Source organism: Solanum pennellii, chromosome 8 (assembly GCF_001406875.1).
Source record: "Solanum pennellii chromosome 8, SPENNV200".
Taxonomy (NCBI): Eukaryota; Viridiplantae; Streptophyta; class Magnoliopsida; order Solanales; family Solanaceae; genus Solanum; species Solanum pennellii.
The window spans coordinates 64,362,378-64,381,625 of NC_028644.1; the positions used below are offsets into that span (position 1 = coordinate 64,362,378).

The following is a 19,248-nucleotide window of genomic DNA, read 5'->3' on the forward strand; positions in this document are numbered from 1 at the left end:
ATCTGATTTGTTAATTATATTAATTGATCAATGATCAGACTTTGAGACCTTCACAATTAAGTTTGTTTATGACTTTTCTTATAAAAAATTCAAGTCCTTCTGGTTGAGTAAATTAAGAGCCTGTTTGGTTCAGCTTAAAAGCTGGTCAAACTGACTTAAAAGCTGGTTTTTGACTTATTTAGCTGTTTGGCAATACTCAAAATAACTTATTTTAAGGTTAAAAAAAACTTATTTTAAGCCAAAAGTTAAAAGCTGGGGTAGGGGTGCTTTTTTTTTTTTAGCTTATAAGCTGTTTTAAGTTGACCACATTTTTATCTTTTTGCCCTTAATATTTTTATACAATCTCCAAATTACCTACATAACCCTAACATCTCTTTCTTCCATTTTTCCCTTTTCACGTTCGACATAGCAACTACTTTTATCCAAACGCGTAACTGCTTATTTTAAAAATAAGTTTCAGCACTTTCAAAAGTACTTTTTTAAAGCTGCTTTTATTAAGCCCATCCAAACGGGCCCTAAAACTCTAAGGCATGAATAGAAGAAAAAAACTCAAATTCTGGTCATTGACTCATGAGCTATCAGTATTTGTAAATCTAATTAACAATATTATATGCAGATGGAGAACGATTGTTTTTAACAGACCCTCAGTTCAAGTAATACTATTGGCAAATTAAGTAAACTCACAATTATTCTAAGTTGTAGCATTGTGTAAGACTTCCTTTTCACCCAAATTTATTGTTATTTATTGCTTGACATAAACAATTAATAGTCCTGGCTAACAATTAACCAACTACTTTTCTTTCCTACGTCTTAACTTAATATCTATTATGAATAGTAACCAATGATATAAAGGAAATACATCCTTTTTTTTGTTTGTTTAAAGTTCAATTAGTTAGTACTACTAATTAATTTGGGACCTAGTTTGATGGGCTTAAACTCACGGAACAAGTTTTCTGATAATGGGCTAGATATTGCCAAATGATGAAGGACAGCTTGTGTTTTTCTTGATCTTCTAACATTATTGTGGTTACATTTATATGACAATATTTCATTAAGAAAATGTTTAGATAAGAACCGCAGTAACTGTGACTAATTATCAAAACTTCACCAAATGAAGGCTTTAGAAGCTATATTCTCACCTCTAATAATAATAAATTGGAACTGGTGTGGTACTCTTGGTGAATAAGGAGAATGAACTCTCCCAGGTTTCTTTTCTTTTCAAATATTTCGGTTTTATAAACCATAAGTCCGTAACTAATAACTATATTGCCTGTATATGCACGAAAGTGTCAAAGTGATGTTCTAATAGAAAAAATACTAGAAAGCTAAGCCAATATTAGTGGATGAACAGATACCTTCTTAGTATTCTCCAATGCATCTAGAAAATATGAAAATTTTACAAGAGTAAGCACCCAAATTTGCATGTCACGTTGTGTTTATTCCTCAAGAAACTGAAATTATAAGCTGCAAACTGCCTCAGACCACCCTTCAGATTTAGTCTTCCTATTTCCAATCTATTCAATCAAAAATTAGGCCTGCAAAAAGATAACACTGAAAAAGGAGCTTGAATTTTCGGGAGTTGAATTTCTAATGTAAGCAGGCCTCAAAAGATGATCACTCAAACTGTCTCAATATGCTCCTAGCCTCCTACACCATCTTTCTTCAATGAAATTCAGAGAAAATAGTGACCAGAAATTATATGGCTCAAATTCAAATGTTTTACAAGTTTGAAAAATGTCTACCCAAAGCAAAACGACAATGCTTTATAATAGGACAGATGATCATTTCATCAGAAAAAACGCACACACAAAAAAGTAAACAATGGAAAAAAACAAGAACAAAATGTTTATATCAATGTAATGGAGAGGATGGATGCCTTTTCACTTATCAGCCTAGTTGCCATCTAAAGATGATTTACAATCAATCAGAGTTTCAACCCTCCGGGATATGTACTAGCTTAATGCTCAAATTTCTGTATAGAAAATATTTAGCAGATGAAATGAAATTTTATCTGGATGCATGAAGGCATGAAAGGTGAAAAAGTATCATTCTGCATGGGAGGCCAAGCACTCAGAATGATTTTGGGAGTACTTCTTTCTAATTGTTATCTCTGATATGCCAAAAAGTCACTTTTTTTACAAGAGCTAATTCTATTTTCCATTTCTTCCTCAATGTTAAACAGTCTTTCGAGGAATAAATAAAATAATTGCATGAGAAACACTATTCAAACAGAAATAATGATGACTATATTAAGCAAATTAGGATCATATCAAGTCTTTCATAAAAGAAATCCATAGGCATTTCCATCCCCCCCCTCCCAGGTAGATTTCACGTCAAAATGAACATGCCACAACTTTGTATATATGCTTTTATACTGGCGGCTGCCATATTGTTCTGGTGATCTTGCACCATCAAAAGAAAAAACTTCCTAATTCACGTTCCATATATATAAAAGTAATACTACTTTACATAAGTATAGGATAGATAACTAAAACACTTATCGTCCCATATGATTCTTAGTTCAGGTTTAAAGAAACACAAGATAGATACTAGTACAACAATAAAGCAGAAAACAGAATTACCTTCAACAAGCTGAAGTTGATTTATGGATCCCATAACGGTTCTTGAGAGTATCGATTGCTTTCTCGACAGATTGTGACAGCTCGGGGATGGCTTGTTTGCACACTGTAAAGTATATGAACAAGGTTTATGAGATGTTCATCCTAATCCAGAAGGAAAATCAGAAGAAGCTGTTACACTGTTGGCCAAGTCAAAAGAAGAACAAGAAATCAATTTCTTCATCTGCTCATCGCTTCATCCCAACTATTTAAAGCCTAACGCCTCAAGGTAATCATAGTGTTCAGCATTGTTAAAAACTTGTGGCAGTAGAGTTGCATTTTCTAAAAAGCATATCCTCAATAGTTGACATAAGGCTAAGAACTTACAGCGAGCACCACTAGCTTGAAGTTCTGCCATGAACGTAGAATATGAACCCTATAAGGGAAAAACTAAATTAAATAATGGTAATGACTCAGCATTTGAGATAAAATAGGATCAGACTTGTGAAAGGTAATAGCAGATAATGGAAGATTCACCTTCATTGCCTCCCTGCCTTCGGTGATTCGCTCAGACATCTTTTTGTACTCCCTTTCAGCTTCATCTGCCACTTGCTGGCATCCTTGCGTCTGAATCTGCTTAGTTAACCAGAAATTAGAAGGAAAATGCAAAATACCACATTAACAATAGATATGAAACAGGTCCTAGGTATAGATTATGGAATAGGCTATACTAACTAGGAAACTGGTATGGATGGTTATTCTAGATGAAGTACAACATAACGAGCACAAAGACAATGAGAGAAAACTACTTATCATGAGCACGAAAAGCAACAAAACTCCTTGTTCAATGGAATAATGAAACGCAGAAAATCACATAACTCAATGGATTATCATTAATCTTGTTTATCCAAAGTTTGATGGGAGCTTGAAAAGCATGAGATCAACTTACAGTAGACAAGATCCTAATCCTTGTTAAATTGATTTTAGGTCAATAACTCAAAACTGACCTAATCTAATTAAGCGTAAAAGAAGAAGTTTGGACTTCAGTAACACAAAAAAGCATTTACGTAGATGCTCTCTATTAGTCAGATGATGTCATTGAAGACCATGACTTTGCATGTAATAAGCTCCAGTTTCTATGATAGTGTTCCCAATGTTGATATATCTGGTTACTTTCCATCAAACAAATGGCGGAAAAGATCATTACTTCAAAAGAAAGCTCATATCTCCTGCAAGTCTGTTATATATCCTCTTTCAATAATGTGATCAGCAAAACATTCTGGTTCATGTTTAAAGGCAGCGAACAAAAAAGCTGCACTAATCGTCACACAAAATGTACAAATTATTTGGTATTGGAATCTCACTCAAAAGAGCATACATTAAAACTTCAGTGCTAGATGTCACTATGTCATCAGACAATTTGCAGAATCTAGCTATCCTAAAGATAGACACATTTTAGTCCATCAATTGAGGAAGTTTCCATAAGCTTATTCATCTTTGGCAAACAGAATAGCTTTACTATTCTGAAAGCCTATCTAACTGGATACAGAAGTTCTGACTCTCACTTGTTACTACTTTTCGCGCGAATCTAAATTTTTCTGCACTTCAGCAAATACTTCATAACAAATATAAGAGTCTGAGTAAACCAGAATTGTAACCATCTGTCCAATTAATAAGATTCAATATAGTCATGAATGTTCTAGAACATTCATTATTCCAGTTTTGCAGCTTGTTATATTGCGGATCTTACATCTAAGTTCTCAGATTATAAGCTTTGGCAAATGCTAAAAAAGAAGCTGCATCTCAAAGCTCAAAAGCAACATCAAAATAGAGACTAGAGAGAGCAATAATTTGTTTCTGATGTAGCGCATGCAAGTTCTTAAAATAGATCAACAAACCGGAAACCTATGACAGATCACCTAATTGAGAAAATTAGCTGGAAATCAACACTCATCAGACAGTTATCCATCAGGAAACACAGACCAGAAATCTTCAATCATCTTGCGAATATGTGGAAGCAGAGATGATAGAACAAAAAAGGATTTCGTACATGTCCATACACTTTGAATAAAATATAATTACCAGCATACATACATTCATAATTACTACAAGCATACACACATAAAATATACGTATACATGAGATAAAATTCCACCACTGACCTCTAAGCATTAGCAAATGGATGTTGATAAGGAAAGTAAAATTAACAAACGGCAAGAGCTTATGCCCTATATATATATAGTAGAAAGATGAAACACAGAGATGTATGAATAAAACGTTATTTTCGTAATCTAGTGGCTACGTGTGCAAACACACACAGACCTTGAGTCGTTTCTGCAGGCGAGACTGAGAAGCCTCGAGGTCCTTGAGAATCTCCACATGCGATCGCTCAATCTGGCCCTTAACAGAGTCCAATTGAGACGACGCAAAATCCTTCAGATCCGCAATCGTTTTCAAATTTTTAACCGACGCAGGTGAACCAGCAGGCTTCAACTGCACGGGACTTGAAATGAAGCTCTTCTTTCCACTCCTCCTCTTAGATGATGTTGGCAAAACTGTACCAGCTTTGAATTTTTTGAAATTGAACTCGAACGGCTTCGGAGACTCACTCATCGATTGAACAGGACTTGCTGCAGAGGTCGCCGGCGGAGTTGACAGAAAATCCATCGCCGATGACTTCCTCGTCGATCTCGATGTCTTCTTCATCTCTTCTCGAAATTTCTGTCTGCAATGCGAATAACTACTTCTACTAATTTGAATTTGGGATTTTATACACCCGGGTTCTTTTTCAAAATTTGAATTTGTCACGTGGAAGTGAAGTTTGAGAAGCAGCTAATCTCATTTAATTAAGAGAAAAATGACAAATATATCTCTGAAATCGTAAATGGTAGATAAATATTATTATATTTTTGAGATATAGGTGTCTCTTCCATCTAAAAACTGGAGCGTTTATGCCCTTTATACTAACGGACTTACACGTGTCATAATCTTATCCATCGATATGATATTCATCGACGGATAAAATTGTGTCACTTGTCCCTATTTAGTCTTCCATTAGAGTGAAGGGCATATATGCTCTAAATTTTGGACGATAAAGGCACAAATGTCCCAAAAATATGACGAAGGGTATGCATATCATTTACGATAATTCAGGGTATATTTGTCCTTTTTTTTTTAATTAATGGTGCAAAAAAATAGATACAATAAGACGCAAATCATAGTAATCAAGTCTACATGTAAAATTCATAATAGAGGGCCAAAACCTCCCATGAAATATTTCTATAATTCATGTAAAATTATTTTCTTACTTAATAGCGATAAAATTTTCTGATTTTTTTTATGAAGTATATCAATCGTATTATTTCTTGACATTTCTTTTCTTGTTTGAAATTTCAACTTGAGACCCGATAAATAAAAGTAAAGGGACAATAGGGTGGCGAGGCGATTGTTGTGTATGTTCAACCTCAACCTCCCCGCGTAACAAAAACCCATGTTTTAAACCCGCCCCATACAAAAAAAGTATGGCACTAATGACCATATGCTTCTTACTTATATCACCTGTCATTACCCTTTTGCACCAAAACCAAATTCATAATACAGCAAGTAATGGTCATTTGTGTTTGTGAACAAAGAAAGATTAAATTCTAATATGTCCCCAATCAGAAGAGTCTTAGCTTAAATCTGTAATGCCAAATCAATTATCAGCATGGATGTTCCATCTTGATCTCAATCGATCGATCAATAAGGCTAGATACAAGAGACAGTTTTCTTTCCCCATCAGCATTAGAGATATTTACAAATAAGAAAGTTTGCCATCAAAAACTGTACCAACATATCAGTATCGCTAGTATAATCTGGAAGACGAAACTTAAACATAGACATCAGCAAATCTCAGTATCAAACTTGAGGGATATGCCCATGCTGAAGAGCTCCTGGCACAATAACTTTGCACCATATGGCACATCAACCTTCACAATATCTTCAACTGATTCACAGAACCGGCAGAACGGACCCCTTACCTTACCACCTGGCACGGGCCTCTGGATCACATTCGCCATGTTCTTGCACTTCCCACAGATGTGCATCTGAGAGGAGTCGCTGAGAGTGAAAAGGCGTTCATGCAGATTTGCTGCAGCACCATGAGCTATAAGACAGTCCCGTTCCATCTCACCAAATTTAATTCCACCAAACCGTTTTCTGTCTGCCACAGGTTGGCGAGTGAGGGGATGAACAGGCCCAGTATTACGGAATTTCACCTTGTCTTCAGCCATATGGATGAGGCGTTGGTAGAATGTAGGGCCCATGAAAATCAGGGAATGAACCATTTCACCAGTCCGGCCATTGTAAACTCTCTCATTTCCCCATCTTGAGAATCCTCGTCTACAGGTCATATATCATTAAATAGTCAATGACAAATCACCAGAATTCACAATTGAGCACAATAAAAAGCTTAACTGTTTTGCACAAGAACATGTAATTACAAAATAAGGTTACAGTTTTCATTTATCTTACCCATGAAGCTGTTTTAGTATGGCATCAACTGATAAAGCGGAAAAGGGAGTGGCATATTTTTCACCACCACCTAGGGCAATGCCCTTCCCCAAAGCGGCTTCCAGCAGCTGACCAGGTGTTTGCCTTGAAGGAAATGCATGGGGATTGATAACAATATCTGGAACAATCCCCTGAACAGTAAAAGGGAAGTTCTCCTGAGACTCCAGATATCCAAGAACGCCCTTTTGTCCATGCATGCTAGAGAACTTGTCTCCAAGACATGGAGAACGAACCTGCACAGAATGCACAAGTATACTGGAGTCACTTAAAGTGAATTAGGATTAGTTATATAGTGTCTTCCATGTACTCTTGAGTTCCGTTATCTTCTGGAAGGATAGGGTTGAAGAAACGTAAACATTAGTAGGAGACAATCAACTTTCTCACACATGCAAATTTGAATCATAACACAGAAACATGATGCTTACACCTAACAGCTTTCTTTGCTAAACTCTTTTTTAAAAAGGTAAAGTAACTTTATGGATAAAGTATCACAAAGGATGTGCTATAGGAACTGTACAATGTTGTCACAGCAAAACAGCAAAGATTCCATACGTAGTCCTGTAGGTATTCTGACATCTGTAGAACTGATTCAGCCGTACTTACATGTTCCAAATTCACACCGTAAGCAAAAACAAAATATACAATTACGCTTTCTTAGCTAATTCGTAGAGTATAAAATCTTCTGAATAAAGCAAATAATGTACAGCAGTGAGAAAGTTCAATTCACTTCATGACTTAATATCAGATTTTGGTACCTGGGACCTTGTCCCACGCATGCCAAAGACAAGGAGTTTGGACAGCAGCTTATAAGCTCTCTCCATTTACCTCAGAAGGCATCTTTTCAGGACCAAAAATCCCTTATCGTGTTGGTGGCAGAGTAATACTTCCAAAGGATTATTGCCAGATCTCTGTGTCGACGAGTGAGGCAGAGGGACACTTTGTTGGGGTGTAGAGGGTGCTTTGTTTGGTACATTGGACATTTCCTAAAAAATGGTTGAAAAATGGAGCTTGGGTAATTTATAATCACCATGTCTTACTTGGTAAAACCCCCCACATGGCATGATGCTTCCCTAGGACACGTTGATGGATCATACAATCAACATCAGATTTTATAAATCAATCAGTCCTTAAAACATAAAACTGAAGGTTTTCTACAATGGCTGTTGGTTTCTAGTTTTGAAGCTTTAGCAGACTCTAGTTGTGCTACTTATAGACAACAGCTTTTATTCAGTTCAGTTGCTACTCTTTCAATGTGTTCATTAGTAAGATGGTTCAAGGCACTTATGATCTTTATGTACATAGCGTTGTCTCCTTCTATCATGAAGACATCCCCCATGAAGACAAGTACTTGAAGAAGCTTGCAAAATACCAGCAAACAGTTCTCCAAAGACATTATATGGTTTTTTAAATAAAAACAGGTTTCTCATAAACCTGCATCTTAAAAGATAAGCTCCATACAGAAATATACAGAAGCACATAAGTAGAAGCATAGACATATAGGGCATCTTACTTGTCTGAGAGATACAACAGCAAAATTCTTTCCCTCGTCATTAGCGGAGAGCAAAACCTTCTGAACCATGCCCTTCTCGGTATGCTTCATCTTGACACTGTGATCAGCGCCTGATTCAGCAAATTTCCCAATTATGATATCTCCGCTCTGGAGATTTGCCCCAATATATGGAAAACCATCATCATCTAGGCAGTCCACTCGTCCAATTTTACTCTGGGTTTTACCAAAGTTAACAGAGTCCTCCGCCTTGGACTTCTTTCCAATAGCTTCCATATTGTCGACCTCAGCCTTGTAGCTCCTGACATGCTCCGATCGAAACATTCCGCGCTCCAGTGATGCACGATTCATTACCACTGAATCTTCTTGGTTATAGCCAAGGTGAACATTCACTGCAACAATAGCACATTGACCATTGTAGTATTCAGGCCGTGAAAGCATTCCTCTCTGATGACGAGCACATTTTGGTTTCCCAAGGGAATCTGACAACATTGTCCCGAAAAGTGGCCTCTGAGGGTAATACAATTGATGGGTATTTGTATCAACTCTAATGTTTGGATTCACTGTTGAAAACCCAATTGCTTGCTGAGAGTGCTTCTCAGATTGATAGAGGACCCTCCTAGCATGGTCATGATTTGCAAAAGGGATTAAACCACAGCTCAAGCCTAACAAAAATGACATGTCCAACTCACAATGGGTATAATTAACAGGTGGATTCTCTTTATCTGCTTTTAAGAGATACTCAACTCCCCATGCAGTTCGACAGTCTTCTTCTTCTTCAGGTCCAATAAGCTCAATAATCCCTTTGTCCAGAAGAGTTTGGAAGCCATAATCTCCCCCTTTCACTCCGCCGTTCAAAGCTTTAATATTCTTAAGATTCGAAACAACAAGAAGAGGGCGCATAATCCTTCCAGCATCAGAAAATATGCGAACTTCATCCTGCTGCTCATCTCTCTTAACTTCAACCTAGAACAAAATTTTAGATTGTTCAGTGTATGAGTATCAAATTGACATATCTTATAGGATGATATACAACATCTCCACAAGAGAATGTACTATACTAAAATTTTAATGACTATGTACAGAGAAACTTATCACAGCAAATCCAGTGCTAATGAAAAAGGTATAGGGTCAAATTTCCTCAGTGAAGAAGCTACATAAACTTCCACGCTTTTAACTTGCATGATATATCTGCTAGTGCTATAAGAAAACATCAAACCAGCTGCCAAATTTGATATAAAGGTTAGTATATAATAGAGAACTGTTGGTTTAGTTTTATTGGTTTGCCAAATCTGTTATAAGGCCATTTCATAGAGAACTTGTGGATCCTATTTTATTGTTTGAATCCTTCAAAATTTAAATATCAAAAAAATTATTTAAATTAGTTTTAATTTTTGCACATTGCGTAGAGAACTTTTCCGAAAGGTGATTTTTTCCTACCTACTGAGCCTGGGTGAGACTAACCGGTACATGTGTGGGTAGGAGGTAGCAAATACCCGGTGGAATAGCCGAGGTGAGTGCAAGCTAGCTCGGAAAACAGAGACAAAAAAGATACATTTCTTAAAAGGAAAAAGATAACAGAAGTTGAAAGGACAGAGTTCAAGGATTCCATCTATTCCAAACTCATCGTAACATTTTCCTTTTTAGATGCCTAAAATTGTATCTCGACTTTAGTATTAAGTTATCCTGAGACCTGAAATAGCATCAATTTCCATTTGAGGAAATTCAGAAATGACAACAGAGGGCTGCTCTGAAGGTAGACCCTCTACTTCTAACCAAGAGATTGGGAGTTCCGGGTCACCAGGGGATGAAAGAGGCAAAACCAAAAGTTATTCTACATTCAGTACAGTGTACTGCAGTATTCATGTCTATTTCAGGAACAATGAGAAAAGGAGGAGTGTTTCAGATCTGGTTAATAGTTTTATAATCGCCTTTTAATGAATTAATGAATATATTTGTTTCTATATAACCAAACATTCTACAGTAAGTTTAATGTCCCTTGTACATGACTAAATGGAATTGATCACTACCTACCTGATGTGAACTTCATTCCTACGGTCTTGTATGTTGTTTTACATCCAATGCAATATACCATAAACTAGAGGAGCAAAGAGAATAAGACGAGTGTTTTACAGTTTGATAACTGTCCTTTTGATAGATTAATAATCATACTTATATATGAACAAGTAGTCTACTTTATCCCACCAAAATATATAGCAAGGCTTCATGATTCTGATGTACAATATTAAATGAAAATGATCATAGCCAACCTGGTGTGGCACTTCATTCCTGCGGCGCTTACGTCTTAGTTTTGAAACGAAGAGTGCAGAATCTTCACATACTCCAACCCAATCGCCATCTAGAAGTACCTTTTGTTTTCCATGGAGTGAGGTGGCACTGTCATCTACTAACTTTTGCATTCCACACCGAAACAATGTCTCAAGAAGTGGCATCAAAACAGTTGTGCTGACAAGACCCATACTAGCCAAATTTTTCACCAGGCCACAATTTTCTCCATCTGGGGTAGATAGAAAGCATACCTTTCCCCAGTGTGAAGGATTTCTGCATAAGTTATTCAAAAATCATCAGATTATCATAATTAAGTTGAAGAAAACACAAATAAAGGGCATCCAGGTGCACAAGAATCCCCCGTTCACACAGGTTTGGGAAGGTCTGCACACCAAGGGTTGTCATGTAGACAGTCTATCCTAATGTCAGCATTAGTGGCTGCTTCCACGGCTTGAGAACCCGTGACTTATAGGTCAAATGGAGACAACTTTATTATTGCTTCAAGGTTCCCCTTCTTGGCGACAAGGAAATAAAATACCAAAAAAATCATGACAGAATGAGCAAAGGATCAGGAGGCAAGTCAAATGAAGTCACTATTTTTGCTAATGGGAAACACGAAAAAAAATAGTTCGATATAAATTTAGTAAAACTTACGGATATCTAGCGTCGCCAACCTTCCCAGTGTATGTAACCTGCTGACGTGTCTTCCTTAGATCAGCAGTCATTTGCAATGGATTTGTTCGTCTAAGAGTTGCAACTACACCAGAAACCCGCTCCATTCTCTTGTAAGGGTGACACCAATGACCAGTAGAAAAAGCCCTGGAGAGACCATTGGTAATTATTGACGCATCCAAGTAATGCTCGATTGGGTGCACTTGTCGATCTCCACAAAGATCTCTTTGCAGTGCCTTCACCATACGCCTTTCGGCATGTTTAATGTGCACCCTGAGCTCTCGTTCAAGGAGCTCACCAGCTAGATCCAATCTTTTGTTTCGAAAATCATCTCTGTTGTCAACCTTTCTGCGGCCAATGTAAGAAAGCAAGAGGCACTTTACCATATAGCCTAAGAAGCGAGCCTTCTGCTTGAGACCACTGAGATTAGGGAACAGGTATTCTTTTATGCACTCCTCAACAGATTCTTGAGGTGGAAACTTACAGCTCTTTATAAGTCTATCAACATAAGCAAGAGCCTTTTTTCCCTTCCTGAAGTCCTCACAATTCTTGTCAGCATCGTGGATTGAAGCTACTAGTATATTGATGATTTTAGTATCTTTAATATCCACATCAATCAGATCTACTACCTCCCTGTCAGAGGATACGCCTAGAGCAAAAAACAAGACCCAAATTGGCATTTCTGCCAGGAAATACACACTGAGGGATTTTGCTTCTCCCTTAATTTGCTCATGCTTCAATGTCTCAGTCAGTTTAAGGTAGACTCTGTTCCTTTTTTCACCGGACCGATATGCAACCATCCAAGTGGAATGGTTTGACACCCAGAGTCTTTTTAAACACATCTGCTCCTGTGCAATGAAGATCTGAAATGGAAATTGTAAGCTTTCAATCTTAAATTTAAACTGTGGTAGGAAATTTATTCTAAAATGCCAAAAAGGTTAAACAATATTCTATATCATTGTAGTAATAGCATGAGGTTGAATGCACGCCCAAAATCTTCATCAACAAGAAAAAATCTTAATCTGATCTCAGTTCCATATGCAACAGCTTTAAGGTGTAATAGAATTGACATGAAAGCAGAATCAGTAACTGGTTCCTTATCCTATCCCAAAAAGTTTTTTTTTTATGACAAGGGAAACCCGATTCTATCCCCAGAAGTTAGAAAAGGATTGTCCTGAAAGTATATATCAAACTCAATCCTGCATCATATACCCCTTTCTTTGCAATACATGAAAAGCTGGAAAATGTTATTTATTTAACTATTCTGAAAATGTTGGTTCACCGTCACCACCAGCCAATCTATGCAGATGATTCCGTAAAACAAACGATCAATCATGAAATGTTGTTACTACTACATTAAATTCAACAAGCACAGTGGATTCTACTTGGATCATTGTCTTCGAGCTAATAGCTTTAGGTTCATAAGTGCATTCTTTTGAGTGGGTATCACCTTATTTTCACTTCAAAATTCACAATCTAAGGAACAAGTTGTAGAGTAGAGAAAACCATTTGAGATACTTAGAATCATGAGTCAATGAAATCTGATCTCCAACTGGTCTCTGTGATTTTATGGAAAGATATTTGTTATTGACGTTGAATTATATATAAGATACTAAGAGGGCACTCCAAAAAAAAATTCTGTCTAAATGGAATGTAAAGTTCACACCTTGAGTTCCTGCATCAGAGTTTTTAAGTTGCACGTTTAGTTTTTACAGGGTCCATATCTAGGATCCATCATACTTCTGCTATATACTATATATAGGTCATGCCAAAAGTTCTGGAGAAATCAAGTTCCTAATCAGTTCTTGTCTATTTGACTCTTTCTATTACATTAAATTTCTATTAGAACTGAGCATATTCATGTTCCAGGTTAAAAGATAAAAACCAAGACTAATTGAATGGTTTTCAGAAAAGTAAATAACCTATCAGCACAGATTTGTGCTGAATTAAAAGGCGTCCATGACACTCCGAATCAATAAAGTCAGGTTTTTGTTTTGAGGAAAAACATTCTATGATCAAATAGATGCTTCAAATAAACAATTAAATCATACACCACATATTTTTGCAAGTTGTATTAAACATGCAAAATCAACACATTATACAGAGACATAGTTCTTATGCTATCCATCTATGTTACTCAGGCTCTTCAAAAATGTCGACGAGTGCGTGTCCGATCCTTTAAAGTAGTGAATTTTGAAGGCCCGACATGGATGTGACATCATTTTTGGAGAGTCCAAAAAGACATGGCTATCCACATACCGACGTTGAAGTTTTTACAGAAGAGAAAAATGTACCACCATATTTTGCAATTTGTCTTACAAAATCAGAGTTCCTATCTTACTAACATTATGTAATATCCAACTAGAAGAAATTACGATGGAGGCACGTCGTCTTTCCTCCTAAAGGTTTATGCATGCCACAAAACTGTTTCTTCCCGAACTCTACAGTACGGGACATTATGCGAAGTGGTATATAAACTTCACCTTCATAAGATCAAACTTCAACAGGCATTTTCAATAAAACAAATAAACAAACCCCAAAAAGTAGATAGGACCTTCAGAATAACCTCACCCTGCCATCATTCTAATCAATCACTTAGTCAAATGACTAGCATGAAAGTTAATTTTCTATTCTCTCTTTCCTCCTCTTTCATTACATCTTCCATTACACGGATACATCTTTGCAATTATCTGATTTTTCGAAGTTACATTATCTGTCAAATGACACAACTATTTAAGCAACAACAGCCACTAAAACTAGTACAACACTATGCCTCAATCCTTAACTAGTGTATGACTCGAGTAAACAAATTATTTATAAGCATTCTATTCCGGTGAAGTCATCTTGTTCCAATACTCAATATATCGTATTGTAGGGAAAAGGTGTCACATTCCAACTGATCTAAGATTTTAAATTTCAAACATAAATTCTACTTTAAAAGTGAAATTCCACTGTTTTAAGTTATGCTAGTTTGACTTTGATGTGTAGTGAATGATTGGTGTGGCTGTACTTTGAATAGTATCTTTAATTTTCCCTTTACTCGGTAGGGCTTAAATAGTGCATTAGCTCCAACCAACTTTCCAGCTTAGATACCCAAATATTTTTGGCAAGTCATTTTTGGGTTTTGGGTGAAGTCTCACCATGTATACATAGATTTTGAGAGAAATATTTCTCTTTATAAAGAAATATGATTTACATCCGTAAGTTCTAAATACTATTAAAAATAACCATAAGTTTGTATTATCATTTCATTGAAATGAACATGTTCTATAAAAAGTCATGACACCATTGATTTGTATACAAAAAACTACTATTGTTACTTGAAGTTGGAAGTAACTTCGGAGAGCAAGCTCAGATAAAAACTAATAATATATGCATATAATTGTATAAATTTTGTACAACGAACTAGGACTAAGTTCAGTCCAAAACTATAAATGATGGGTGTTTTTAAAAAATATAAATGTTTGTGGTAATTTTAAATTTTTAAAAAGTAAACAAAATAGAATTTGGCACAACTACTAGTTTTTTATAGTATTTGGAATTTGGATTGTTTGCCAAATAGTGGAAAGTTATATGGCCAAACAAGATATGCCAAGTTTTTCCGCAAGTATTTTTAGGAACATCTATGGCCAAACGGGTTGGAGTGAGCAGAAAGATCTTACCTTTTCAGCCCCTTTGACTATGAAGTATCCCCCATGATCAAATTCACAATCAAGCCTGTCAACACCACTCATCCAGCACAACTCTGAGTTCACCATCACAGGGATTCTCCCAATGAAGACATCCCTTTTATCTTCCATCACACACTCCTTGTCAACAAACTGTTCTACCCCAGTTTTGAACTTGTCGCTTCTAACTAGCTTTTTAGTAAACACCTGAAATCATTTACAAGGTCAGCCAACAAAGATAAAAGAATAACTATCAGGGAAAATAAATGAAATTTTGGATGTGTCCTCAATGCTAACTGTATTAAATTGTAAATGCACGACATGGATGAGAGAATGGATTAAATTCCAAATATCAGTAGTACTCCTGATAAAGGGAGAATTTTGTGAAGTTCAAAAAAATGATATCAAAGTGTTAAGGATTAGGATGCATGCAGATCAGAGTTCTTGTTTCCCTTGTGATGACCTAACTTTTAGTCAGATGGGCAATGCATTTAATAAAGAACTGTTCAAGAGAAACCAACAAGATTAACAGCTTAATCTACAGAAGAACAACATAATGCAATAATCTTAGATTATAGCTAGCTAATCCAAGTTTTTTGATAAAGTAATAATTTTATTAAGGTTAGGGCAAAAAGTCACTCGTATAGGAGTATAGCAAACATAGTAGAAAACTTGCGAGCTGGCCAATTCAAAATTGAGAACAATAAGAAAATGAATGTTTATAAATAAACAGAAAGAACACAGTACACGTAAAAACATAGACTGATAAAAACAAGAAAGAAATTGAATATTAGACAAAAGCAAACATCTTCTTGCCTGAACATGAGTCTCAACAATAATCCTGGCAGAATAAGTCATGTTCTGAAGGCGAGCATGCCGTGGCCACATGTTCAGGTACTCTTCCCCATTATATGCAGAATACTTTTCCCCTGCCCAAAACTTTGGCCGATCAAGGATTACATTCCCAAACTTGACAGAAGCATGCTTCCATTCACCTTCACCTTTCTTTGATGGATCATAACCTGGCTCAACATGGATCTCTCCAACCGAGTCGAACACCTTCTGGATTCCATACCTGATGAAGTCATTGTATGAATCAATCTGGTGGCTAATTAAGCCATACTTCTCAAAGAAACCAGCTGATGCCTTTTTACAGAAGTTTCTCAAGAAACCTCCACCCAACTCTTTAATTGAAGCCATATCAAGATTATCATCCTCATCCTCGTCATCATCCCAATCATAATCTCCTACTTCAAAAAGACCATCAATATCAAAGTCCATCATTGTGGATCCATTGGATGTCTTCCCTTTTCCACTACTACATCCCACATCTTCCATGATATCAGAAATCGTCATTTGAACGAAGCACCTGCATCAAAAACAAAATCAAATTGCATCAATCCACATTAATTTTGTTCCAACCTGAACTGGTGCACAAACATGACCTCTCCTTTCAAAAGCGAATTCAATCAATAGTACAGCATAAAGAAAATTGACAGCTAAAAGACTTTAGTTACCCCATCTGAAACTAAAGCCCTTCCAGGAAGGCCAAATGAGTATTTCTCTAAAAGAAAAAAGAGGAAAGATTAAGGGTTGGTCATCTATTTCTAACTAGAAAGGAGTTCTCATTTAGAAACAGTAAGAAATAAAGCACAAAACAAAAGACTATACAAAATTACAAATGTCCATGGGGTGGAAGCTGGGATTGCTTGGTTAAATTTTCTCTTAAATGTAAACTGTGTTTTTGACAATCCAGTTCCACTCTGGTTAACCTATTTCTAAAGAAGATAAAAGGCAAGAGAATTTAGAGACATATAAAGGTTGTGACTTATAGTATCTTATATGTAACTTCGGAATATATATATATAATGTTACTTTAAAAGATTAATATCACTAACTTAAATACATGAAAATTGGAATGCATTGACTTGTAATTCTTGGGATGGCGGAGTATATAACTTTGTACATGCCTTCCAAAGAAATTATGAGAAAAATTCCAAAATCCCTATGACTTATGATGAGAGCCAACAGAGAATAACAGGAAAGCAAGCTCAACTTGAATTCATCCTTCGCATTGATCCATGCAACAACATTCCAAGTGTACCCCACAAGTGGGGTTTGGGGAAGGTGGTGTTTACTCAGCCTCACCCTTACCTAGAGAAGGTAGATAGTTGTTTTCGATAGACTCTCGGCTCAAGTAAAACATATGAAAAATCATATATGTATAGCAAATATACAGTAGTAAAGAAGTCATGCTGAAAACAATGGAGAAGAGTTGGCATAGATCCATCCAGTCATAAAAACTAACAAATCTTGAAGACTCAAGACGTTCACCAGCATTTCAGAACACAAAAATTTAAATAAAATGTATAAGCTACCCACATTACAAACTTTTTTTAGGAAACCCTTAACTTAAGTTGCTATCAACATTTCCTGAAATTGGCATAAGCAGCCTTACTGTATCTCTTTTTTTCTTTCTCTTTTCACCTCTAGAATACCCGTAAGATGTCTTCAACATTTTCTGAAAAGTATAAACTAAATTTTTTTTAAAAATATTTCCTTTTCTTTTGCACAAAACCCAGAAAGTGCTTTCAAGTATTTTCAGGGATTTCAGCACACTAATATTCCTACTTCAGTCAATTCACCTCTAAACCCTACTTGTGATGGCAACCAAGTTGTTTTGATAAACTTTCGGCTCAAGTAAAGCATATCAAAATCAAAAAAGTAAAGCAAATACAACAGCAACGAAGTAACACTTTGACCCTAATCCTCTTGACCTTCGTATCTTTCTATTTAGGTCATGTCGTCAGTTAGCTATACGTATATCATGTTCTATCTAATCACTTTTCCTTCCCCAAACACTTTTTCTGCCCAACTCTTCTCTCTTCAAACACACTAAATACAACCTATCACACTTTCTCATTTGGACATCTACGCATCTTCTTTCCACATGTCTCTCTCGTCTAAAACCTCGGCGCTTTTCATTTTTTTTAATGACAAGACAACCTGGCAACCGCTACCCTATAGATGTGCACACGTAAAACCTTCCCTTCTATGCAAAAGCTCGCAATGCCGACGCTTTTCATTAAAAACCCATATAAAATTTTGCAGACCATACTGCATTATAACTATATATATATCCATATAAATCAAAAACAGTAGTAAAAAATTAACAAAACCCACAAAGATTACTCGAAAACATGAAGCGAATATCAAAAATATCAGCGTAAAACCATACATTTTCTGAATATTTGCTTAATGATTTAGAAAGAAAAAAAAGCAAAAAAGGAACAGCTTACAAAGTATCGTAGCTTCTGCTTTCTGCTATTTTTTGGTTCGAATTTTTTTTGTGAGTTTTTTCTGCAGTCACACCAACAAGCAGAGAGAGAAGAAGAAGAGCAGTGGTCAGTAAGTGTGAATTTTCGTCAGTTCTCTTTTATGCATTGGAAAAATGGAATCGAAAAGGTATAATGTGTAATTGCTCAATGAAATGATGCCATGTGTTAATGTGAAAAGAAATAAATTAAAAAGAAAAAATATACTATTCCTCATTTTTCTCGTCCGGTGTTTGATATTCACAATGAAGCTCCGATATACAAATTTTGTGATACATAGGCCCCACTATGATGTGTAATCACTCAATGAAATGATGCCATGTGTTAATGTGAAAAGAAATAAACCAAAAAGAAAAAATATACTAATCCTCATTTTTCTCGCCCGGTGTTCGATATTCACAATGAAACTCGCATATACAAAATTTGTGATACGTAGGCCCCATTATAATGTGTAATCACTCACTGAAATGATGCCATGTGTTAATGTGAAAAGAAATAAACCATAAAGAAAAAATATACTAATCCTCATTTTTCTCGCCCTGTGTTCGATATTCAATATGAAGCTCGGATATACAAATTTTGTGATACGTAGGCCCCATTATGATGTGTAATCACTCAATGAAATGATGTCATGTGTTAATGTGAAAAGAAATAAACTAAAAAGAAAA

General features: G+C 36.0%; 2 protein-coding genes across 3 annotated transcripts; both read right to left on the minus strand.

The window, feature by feature from the left end:
* Nucleotides 1–1,170: 1,170 nt before the first annotated feature.
* Nucleotides 1,171–5,360, minus strand: LOC107028001. Of its 2 annotated transcripts, none has more exons than XM_015229052.2 (5): nt 4,881–5,360; nt 3,096–3,191; nt 2,946–2,994; nt 2,583–2,685; nt 1,171–1,535 (listed from the first exon to the last, which is right to left on the minus strand). In XM_015229052.2, the coding sequence occupies exons 1-4, from the start codon at nt 5,262–5,264 to the stop codon at nt 2,585–2,587; spliced, it is 630 nt and encodes a 209-aa protein (XP_015084538.1). In that variant the 5' UTR covers nt 5,265–5,360; the 3' UTR covers nt 1,171–1,535; nt 2,583–2,584. The 2 variants fall into 2 exon arrangements, with proteins under 2 accessions (XP_015084538.1, XP_015084537.1); XM_015229051.2 differs by having other exon boundaries at nt 1,171–1,551.
* An 835-nt stretch (nt 5,361–6,195) lies between these two features.
* On the minus strand, nt 6,196–18,641 carry LOC107027378 (DNA-directed RNA polymerases IV and V subunit 2-like). Its single transcript, XM_015228556.2, has 8 exons — nt 18,545–18,641; nt 16,062–16,614; nt 15,240–15,452; nt 11,560–12,440; nt 10,887–11,178; nt 8,620–9,582; nt 7,071–7,342; nt 6,196–6,938 (listed from the first exon to the last, which is right to left on the minus strand). The coding sequence occupies exons 2-8, from the start codon at nt 16,599–16,601 to the stop codon at nt 6,440–6,442; spliced, it is 3,660 nt and encodes a 1,219-aa protein (XP_015084042.1). The 5' UTR covers nt 16,602–16,614; nt 18,545–18,641; the 3' UTR covers nt 6,196–6,439.
* Between the last annotated feature and the right edge of the window lie 607 nt (nt 18,642–19,248).

Coding starts and splice junctions, on each gene's coding strand:
- LOC107027378 (XM_015228556.2), bottom strand. CDS start 16,601: ATGACGATTTCTGATATCATGGAAGATGTGGGATGTAGTAGTGGAAAA. Junction 11,179..11,559: donor GTTGGCGACGCTAGATATCC/GTAAGTTTTACT, acceptor TAACTTATGCAG/AAATCCTTCACACTGGGGAA. Junction 6,939..7,070: donor ATACTAAAACAGCTTCATGG/GTAAGATAAATG, acceptor TATGACCTGTAG/ACGAGGATTCTCAAGATGGG.
- LOC107028001 (XM_015229052.2), bottom strand. CDS start 5,264: ATGAAGAAGACATCGAGATCGACGAGGAAGTCATCGGCGATGGATTTT. Junction 3,192..4,880: donor GCCTGCAGAAACGACTCAAG/GTCTGTGTGTGT, acceptor TTAACTAAGCAG/ATTCAGACGCAAGGATGCCA. Junction 2,686..2,945: donor TCAAGCTAGTGGTGCTCGCT/GTAAGTTCTTAG, acceptor TATACTTTACAG/TGTGCAAACAAGCCATCCCC.